The sequence below is a fragment of the Spermophilus citellus genome, assembly GCF_964194105.1.
Source record: "Spermophilus citellus genome assembly, chromosome: 4".
Classification (NCBI taxonomy): Eukaryota; Metazoa; Chordata; class Mammalia; order Rodentia; family Sciuridae; genus Spermophilus; species Spermophilus citellus.
Genome location: NC_138185.1, coordinates 166,873,413 through 166,883,327, shown reverse-complemented (window position 1 = coordinate 166,883,327; position 9,915 = coordinate 166,873,413). Strand labels below are relative to the sequence as shown.

General features: G+C 37.0%; 1 protein-coding gene across 2 annotated transcripts in view; it reads right to left on the bottom strand.

Annotated features, from left to right (window-relative positions):
- Positions 1-5,661: 5,661 nt before the first annotated feature.
- Positions 5,662-9,915, bottom strand: part of NIN (ninein) — a 116,239-nt gene continuing 111,985 nt past the window's right edge. For both annotated transcript variants that reach the window (XM_081293530.1, XM_081293531.1), the window contains one exon: positions 5,662-9,469. In XM_081293530.1, the coding sequence (XP_081149656.1) occupies positions 9,260-9,469 (210 nt within the window). In that variant the 3' untranslated portion in view covers positions 5,662-9,259. The remainder of the gene's footprint in view (positions 9,470-9,915) is intronic.

The following is a 9,915-nucleotide window of genomic DNA, read 5'->3' as shown; positions in this document are numbered from 1 at the left end:
AGAACAGAACAGGGAGGAAGAGCAGGAAGAAAAGTTTAGCATTAAACAGAGACATGAGGTGGGAGGGAAAGGGAGAAAAAAAGGGAAATCACATGGAAATGGAGGGAGACCCTCATTGTTATACAAAATTACATATAAGAGGTTATGAGGGGAATGGGATAACAAACATGGAGGGAAATGAATTACAGTAGATGGGGTAGAGAGAGAAGAGGGGAGGGGAGGGGAGGGGGGATAGTAGAGGACAGGAAAGGTAGCAGAATACAACAGTCACTAATATGGCAGTATGTAAAAATGTGATGTGTAACCGATGTGATTCTGCAATCTGTATTTGGGGTAAAAATGGGAGTTCATAACCCACTTGATTCTAATGTATGAAATATGATTTGTCAAGAGCTTTGTAATGTTGTGAACATCCAATAAATAAATTAAAAAAAAAAAAAGAAATGTTGAATTTCATTGAATGCTTTTCTTCATTTATTGATGATCCTATGATTTTTATCCTTCATTTTTAAATGGGATACTGATTTGTGTATGTTTAAACATCCTTGTATCCTTTAAACATACCTTGCATCCCTGAAAGGTAACCCACTTGATTATGGTGAATGGTATTTTTGATGAGCTGTGGAATTTAATTTGTTAGTATTTGGTTAAGAACATGTATATCTGTGTTCATCAGGGATATTGGTCTATCTAAAAGTTTGTTGATTTTTGTTTGTCTTTTAAAAAAACAAAACTCTTTGTTATGCTGATCTTTCATATATATGTAGTTTTTAGTTTATATATTTCTGCTCTAATCTTTCTTCTACTGATTTTGGGGTTGGCTTTTTCTTTCTTTTCTAAATCCTTGATATGCCTTATCAGTTTATTTGAAATCTCTTTTTTAATGCAGACACTTATTGCCATAAATTTCCATCTTATTACTGCTTTTGCTGTATCCCTTAAGTTTTGGTATGTTGTATGTCCATTTTTATTTGTCTTGAGATAGTTTAAAAATTTCTTTTTGATTCCTTTAATGATCCCTTTTTCATTCAAAAGTGTTGTCCAGTCTCTATATATTAGTATAATTTCAAAAATTTCTTTAGTTTTTGACTTCTAGTTTTATTTCATTGAGATCATAAAAGATACAGGAAATTATTTTAATTTTTCAAATTTGTTTAGACTTGTTCTATATCCTAATAAATGATCTATTCTAAAGAATGTTTCATGTTTAAGGATGTGTAGCCTGAAGCTGTTGGCATGTTCTGTAAATGTCTAAATTCATTTGATTTATAATATAGTTTGTTTCTTTGTTGATTTTTTTTTTTGTCTTCATGGTCTGTTCCTTGATGAAGATGGAGTATTGAAAGCCCCCACTGTTAGCATACTGTAGCTGTCTTCCTTTCTCCCACCCCCACTTTATGAATACTGCTCTTATTCCCAAGAAATAGACCAAGATAAAACCCACCTGCCTGGAGACATGCTGGTCTCTCCCTGTTCTCTCATTGAGAGATAGGAGACAACTTACAGGCCCCTGAGATGGGGATGTACTGGTTTCCCTGTTCTCTCCTTGAGAAGATAAAGGGACACGCCTATTTCCTTGTTCCCCTTTCTGAAAGATATGAAAACTGCCTGTCTCTGTTCCCAAGAAACAAACTTGGCTTCCACAAGATCAGGGGATGCTTAGTATATCAGTCACTAAACCCGCCCCTAGTGCTCAGGGATGATTCTAGCCTATAAAAGGTAACATTCAAGAGGGGAGTTGCTGCTGCTCTCCCTCCCTCCTTGCCACTGCTGTCCCTCTCTTTGTGCAGGGCAGCCTTGTCAGGCTCCTGACAATACACCTGCTTCTTATCCCAGGTGTGTGATCAGTCCTGCACCACTTTTCTTTCACTCACTATTATTGTATCGGAGCCTATCACTTCATGTAGGGTTTGATTTGATAAAATTGGGTGCTCTGTCATTGGGAGCATATAGATTTACATTTATTCTATCTTTGTGTTGAATTGTTCCCTTGATCATTATATAGTGAACATCTCTGCCTTACCAGCCTGTTAATTAGAGAATTTAGTCTGTTTATGTTCAAGGTTATTATTGATAGACAAGGATTTACTCTTGCCATTTTATTTTCTTCTAGTTGTTTTACATATTATTTGATCTTTTCTTCCTCTCTTGTTCATATTTGTGCTTTGATGGTTCACTGCATTGATGGGTTTTGATTATTTTCTATTTGTTTATCTAATCTAATGGATTGTACTTTCACATGCTATCATGATAGTAGCCATCTTTCTTTCACTGTTGGATGCAAGACTTCCTCAAACACCTTTTGTGAAGTTGGTTGGTGACCATGAATTACTTGTTTTTGCTTCACTTGGGAAAACTTTATTTCTGAAGGGTAGCCTTGCTGGGGATAGTATTCTTGGTTGGCAGCAATTTTGTTTCAGGACTTGAAATTTGGAATTCCATTCCCTCCTGGCCTGTACAATTTCTGCTGAGAGATCTACTATTAATTTAATGAGGATACTCTTAAATGTGACTTGGAGCTTTTCTATTGCAGATTTTAGATTTTTTTCTTTGTCTTATACTTTTCACCGTTTAACACAGAATCCTGTAAGCCTACTCTACATGGATGTCTGTATCCTTCCCAAGATTAGGGAAGTTTTATGCTACTATTTCATTAAATGGGTTTTCTATGCCATTAGCTTTTTTTCTCCTCACTTTTGGGTATTCTAGAAATGTTGATATTTATTCAGTTAACATGTGTGACTGGAATATTTCAAAAGATTTGTCTTTAAGTTCTTTCTTCCACTTGATCTAGTCTGTTGTTAAGGCTTTCAACCGTACTTTCTGAATTATTGATCTTTTCATTTCTAAGATTTCTATTTGGTTCTTTTGTAAAATCTCTCTTTGCTGAATTTCTTTTTTATATCCTGCATTGTATAGTTTTCTTTAACTGTTTATCTGTATTATATTTGGTTTCCTTGAGTTTTTTTTAAATAATTCTTTTAAATTCTTGATCAGACATTTATTCATATTGATCTCTCTGGGAATCTGTTGTTAATTATTATGTTCTTTTGGAGGCATGATATTACCTTGTTTTTTCTTGTGTTCTTGTGTTGAGATTTTCACATCTGGTAGATCAGGTATTTCTACCACTTTTGTGAGGTAGCCTTAGCAAGTGGATTTTTCTTGGAAATGTGTCTGGGGTATTGGTTTGTTATGCAATTTGGCTTTATTTTTAGCCAGATGCCATAGTGTAGTCTCCCTATAGCTTCTTTGGCTATGATTAATGACTTTGGGCATGATGTGTATTATGGTGGAGTAAGATCTACTGTCCTTGCAGCTACACAAAGGTGGGGACACGCTAGCCATTCAGGCAGGTGTGCTACAGATAGCAGTGGGTATGGGGTTCTCACTGTGTGACTACTTTGACAACAGTAGTGGTAGCCCTATAAGGTCCACAGTTACCTCTGATTTCCTCAGGCACCACTGATGTTAACTCTGCTACTACTAAGGGCTTCCGGCACTATTGCCAGTCCCAGAAGTGGTGAGGGACCTGAAGCATTGTCCTTTGAGCAATTAGTGACGGGGACCCAGACGCCAACGGGTGTGGTAGAAACCACAGTATCCCTCCTGTGTTGCCCACACCCAGTCCTGATAGCAGTGGATGTGGAGGAAGGGTGGCAGTGGGAACCACATAGGTGGGGTGTCAGCAGGAGCTATGATGTTCCTCTCTGCTGGTGGCAGTGAATGCCCAGGAGTTGGACGTGGCTGTCAATAGGCAAAATCCTCTTGGCTCTCTGACCACATTGCCAGGGCTGAGGGATGGCTGAAGCTGGGGCTCCTTCTCCACACTACTGCAGCAGTAGCTTGTATCTGGGGGCAGGTTGGCAGCTGGAGCCATGAGAGTTGCTCAAGTCTCCCTAAGCATGCTCCTGTGGGCAGGGCAGTGGAAACCACTGTGTTCCCTCCCTGTCCTGTCAGTAAGAGAAACCTGAGTGAGGTGCAGGGAGGGGGGTGGCAGGAACTATGTGGGTGTCTGCCTTCAGTCCTAGCACTGGTCTCAATGAACCAGACCTTGTTCTTAAGGGTGGTGCTTTCCATTCCCCTTTGCATCAAAATACCAGCCCTACATTGCAGGTCACCCAGATGGCTTAGGTCACCTAGATCAAGTTAGGTTCACAAAGCAGGCAATCCTCAAGCCAGTGTGGTGGAATGTCTATGAAGTCACAGAGATGGAATATGTGGGAGTTTCTGACCCCTACAGCAGTCTAAACTCAGACAGTAGCTTACTTTTCAAGATTTCTCTGGGCCACTGACAGATGATGTGAGGTCCTTTTCCAAAGCAAGGCTATTGTGCAGTTTCCACGTTACTTATCTAGGTGGGCTGCCAGCCTGTGAGGATTGTGTAACTTTCTGGTATCTAAAATTGCCAACATCTGAGTCAGTGGAGTTTTCTGGAATTCTCTTTCACCCTTATCCCTGTGAAGAGGAGATTCCCCTCCCCTGGCTGTGGAGCAGGGTGGCAGAAGCTAGGATATTTTGTTTCTTTCTATACTGTTATCCCAGATCTCTGAATCTTAGAAGGTTCTGGTCTCTCTCTTGCTGACTTCACATTCTCCCATGGTCATTCACCTTGAAATGTAGCTACATACTTGTTAGCTTTAGTTCTCCTTTGTGGAGGAGGAGATGAGTGCTAGGCACATCTATTTTACCACCTTGGATTGTCCCCTCTACTCCCAGGAATGTTTTATGTTTTTCTTGAGAGCACACTGTACATGAATCAACATCAATTAAATGTTCTTCCAGAAATAGGAGTTGATCCAAATGTTGCAGCACATTAACAGACAAACCTGGACGAGTCCTGAGTCCATTACTTAGTTAGCACTGTGGCTTTCAGGAAACTACAACTTTGCCAAGCTTCAGTTTTCTCATCTGTAAAGTGAGGATCATAGTTCCTGCCTCATAAAAGCAGTGTAAGGTTGACATAAAATCTTTGAAAACAAAGCAGAGTTCCTAAGATGAGTCTAGTTTGGCTGACATTTTCATTCCACATTAGCAGTCAGCCTATTAATAATATGCCTTCAACATTTTAAAAAATTTTTTCTTGTAGTTGTAGATGGACAGCATACCTTTATTTTATTTGTTTATATTTATGTGGTGCTGATGATTGAACCCTGTGCCTCACACTTATGAGGCAAGTGCGCTGCCACTGAGCTACAGCCCCAGCCCCTCAGGTTAACTTTTGTATCTATAATTAAAACTATCTCATCACTCATGAGCAGCCAAAGTAACAAAGTCCAAACCATCCACCCATAATGATGGCAAAGTGAAATAAAGCCACCTCTGAAACATCCAAAATCCCAAGTAGGCCCTGGCCTGAGGTCAAGTCAGAATTCTGCTGGGGAATATACACTACCACAGTGTGTGGGACCCCAAACTGCCATCACTTCTTGGACAGTAACAGAATCTCAATGCTCTAAATCACAAACACATCACTTGGGGATCACATTAAAACAAAGATTCTAGTTTAGCACATCTGGAACAGGGCCTGAATTTTGGCATTTGTAGAAAGTGTTTAGTGTGATATTTTGATGCGTTCTTGCTCAAGACTAAGGATAAACACATTGAAACTGTTTATAAAAGTTCAGGGTAGATATAAAACAAGAAGTATATTTGTAAAATTATTTATTTACATTTTAAGCTCACATTAAAATCTTTCTAGGATAGAATGGCTAAGATGAAATATACAAAGCTGATATAAACACATACACTCAACTTTATTGGAAGAAAGTTCTATGGATTTTAGATAAATTCAGGTTTTCTTTTACAAAACCAGTGTTTTCTTAAACCATGCTGTGATAGTGTGTCTCCTCAATGAGAATAAATCGAATTTGTATCATTTTAAAAAGTTGAGAAACAAAAAGCTTTGACTTGTTGAATAGTTATCCATAAAAAATTATGCCATAAAGTCAAAATTATTTTACAGTGCTGAGATGTTTAAATAGGTCCAAACAAGATATAATGAATATATTTTAAACATGAGTACTTTGGTTGTTAAGCTTTGACTTGGTTTTGGCATTACTTATATAATTACATTATTCAAATGAATCATTCATTACAGGTAATCCATTCAAAACATGACTTGCTTAATATTACAGTATTGCAAAGCACTTAGACTTGCCTTGATTTGGAATACCTTCAAAGATGTTGACAATAGCTACATGTTTCCTTTTCTTCATTTAACAAAATAAAAAGAGAAGTCACAAATTCATTTTCCATGTATTAAAAAGCCTAAATCTGTCACAAAACCTTATTCATTTCATTAAAAATTTTCCCCTCAAAACAATACCTGTTCTAGGTACTGGTGCATTATTAAAATACTAGACCCGTAAGATCTCTTTCTATGCCTCAAAAGCCTATTATTTCATGATCTATTTATGTAAAATGCACTGATGAATATATCAATAGTACACTGATACTTCAGGGGTGGATTCACATTTAAAACAACTTTCAAAGCCTAGATTTACTAAGAGTCTTAGAAAAATAAATAAAACAAAATGCTGTGGTTGGTTCTACCCCTCTCCTCCACTTTTCTCCCTTCATAGTTCTGAGCTTGGATTCAAACTTTTAAATAGCAGAAGAAAGCAAAATAGGATAATAAAGGCTTTACTACCCACAGTTTCCTTTTCTTATGTAATGTACTATCCCCAAGGTAAACTTGATGCAAGGAGGATCACACGTTTGAGGCCAGCCTCAGTAACTTAGCAAGACCCTAAGCAACTCAGTGAGACTCTTCTAAAAATAAAAAAAGCTGTGCATGTAGCTGAGTAGTGAAGTGCCCCCTGGCTTAAATCCCAAGTTCCAAACAACAACAACAACAAATCTGTAAACAAAAGCTAAACATAATTTGAAGTTTACATTTAATCTCTTTGAAATTCTGTTTAAACTCTAAGTTATATCATAAATGATCTCTTAAAACTCCCACTCTAAACTTTCTCAAAAATAAACTGTCACAAAAATTTATAAATTTAAGGTATCCCTGATGTTTCTTATATTCATCTTTTTTCCAATTTTGTGGTGGAAAAGCAGGAAATTAAGTTCCGATATGTGGCTAAATTTACTTGCATCTGATTTTGGATTAAGTATTTTGTATTTGTATTTTGGATAAAGGGATTCTATGTGCAGTCTAAAACTTTCCCCAAAGCCATATTTACATTAATCATACAACATTTTATATACACATAATACAAATTCATAGGAAACAAATTAACCTACACTTTTCATAATGTAAAAAATAAAAATAAAAAATACAAATGTGACCACATGCTAAGTTGACTGAGAAATATGCGTGGTGTCTGGTTCCAGTGGTTCCTGGGGTAACTTGAAGCATGTCACATAAACACACTACAGATGCTTAGTTTATTGTTGACCTCAGCCTAGGCCAACCCACAGTTTTAAGTGAAAAGTTTTCTGTTAAAGCTAGTGCCATACAAGTACTTGAGTTTGCTGAGAATATCTGCACAGGACAGAAAAGATTTAGGGAAGGCATGATAGTAGATGGCAAATGTTTGGAAGCATATTATAGGGAAGGATTAAAATTCTTTTTCCAGGGGGAAATCAGAGCTTTCTAATAAGAGCTATGCAAATCCTGAAAGTTCTGCTTCACCAGTGTGAACTCCTAGTCCTGTGAGTAGCAGTGCCTTTTCAAGGGCCTGGTAGTGAGGACTCCTGGACTGACAAGTGGTTAGCCTGTTAGGATCTCTGAAGTTCCTTGATGGAAATTATTTTGTTGAGATTGATTTTCTGGCATTATATGACTTCTTAGGCAGCTGGCTTTATCTTGTGTTTCTGCCTATAAAGCAGTGTTTGATTTCTGTTATACTCTTTGTAAATAGAAAGAACCTCTTGAAATAGATCAAAGTAAAAATTTCTGATCTCATTACTCTCCCATGAAGACAAGTAGGTGGCTGTGATGAGCTTTGGCAGCATTCTGCACCTTGTAAGTCTTCCGCCATCCACTGAAGGAAGTAGGCTAGAAGCAAAGAATTAAACTGGAGGTAGTGGGGGTGTTATCCAGTTTAAAGTGTTTACTGTTCCATGATTCCTGATCTTGAGAAAGAATGGGAAGTCCTGTTTGACATTCCTTTGCTTCAGATGGCATGCCAGTACTTACCACAGTAAGGAATTCTTAGGATCAGATTTGAGGTATAGTAGAGTAAGAAGCATGGACAATTTTGACCTATATTTAACAAACAATAACAACTCTCCTATAAGTTGGAAAAAGTTTTTAACTCTAAAATCAAGGCCTTTTTCAAACACTTAAATGCACTAAAATGTACATGAAAACCCTATGGCTGGAAATATATAAGACAAATAAATAAGGTCACATGGTTCATACATCTCAAATTCTTAGAGAGGCCTGGCAGTAGTTCAGGAAGACAGTTTAAAGAAATGTTCCCTGAGTTCTTGAGGCAACCTCACGGATAAGTCCATGACCTCCAAGACTTTTGAGATAGGAAAACTCACATGGACCGCATATCCCTTCTCCAAGAGTGAGTGTGTAGTCCAAAGTGGTTTGTTCAGTGCTTTTCCTACAGTTCAAATGCGTTAAGAATGTGGCTTTATCCATTTTTTAGAAAATGAGGGACCAAATGAAACTTCTAAGAGGAGGAAGAAAAAGACTGTTTAAAGAAAAGTGAAGCTTCATCATTAGTTAAAAGTGCAGTTGAATAAATCAGTTCTAAACCTCTCACATAGCAAGAGTAGTAATAGTAAGTGGAAGAAGGTAGAGCTCTATGGACTTGGGTTTTTCTGGTCTCAATTACTGAGCCCAGCCTTCCTATCAAAGAACCAAAACTATTAAAAGCAGAATGATTTTTCAGTATTTAAATGTGCAATACCTAAATTTGTTTTTAAATAAACTCCCTAATAACCATTTTAGTAAGGTCTCAAACTTAAATATATGGAATTTATATGTATACATATTGGCATACAATGGTGCTTTAAAAACACATTGAAAACTGGGATTTAAAGTTTCTTAAATTGTTTTCATATATTAATTTTCTTGGTACCTACTAGAATACTTAAAAAATAAATTATCTGTGTTAAATTTAAACAGTCAAATTGTTATAATGAATAGACTCCAAAATTTAGGTTGGCTTAATTTTAAGCCATTGAAAGTTTTTTTTGTTTCTTTTTTTAAACAGGGTTAAGAGATACTACTGAAATGTTCCTTCTCTTTCAGTAAAGTGCACAAAAATGAGTGCATCCTTTGGTGTGGCTATGACCTCAAGGGAGGCATAGAAGTCAATGGTGCTGGTGTCAGGTTCCTGACTATATTACTGAGGCTGGCAATCTTCTCTTCTAGGAGGTAATTTTTCTTCTCTGCTGTTTTCTGTCGCTGTTCGGTCATTTCCAGAGCTTTCAGCAACTGGGCATTTTCAACATACAAATCCTTCACCATTGCATCAGCTTTAGTATTCTTGCAGAGCTAGAAACAGAACCAGAAACACTGTGACTCCATTTCTGTAATTAATCTTTTAAATTTAAGGAAAGATATCAGGATATACATTATAAAGGCAAATCATGCCTACCAGTTACATTATTATCTTTTACAGTACAGCTTTAACATCAGATTCAGCATCAGGGAAACAAGAACAAACCCACTTTTTCCAAGCTCTTTGCATGTTTGTAGAAGTTACTAATAGAAAGAATAGATTGCTGTTTGAAGGCTCCAAAATGAAAGACTTATTTCCCACCTAAATAAACTAGATGTATTCCTTTATTTTTTTAAACATCACAAATATTTTTGTAACTTTAATTTTTGAGGTGTAAGGAGTGAGTGAATTGTATTAAACTCCACTCTTAATAGTAGAGCCTGAAGCTTTCCATTCGTAACTACAGCCTATTATTCATTTCAAAAACGGGCTCACAAAT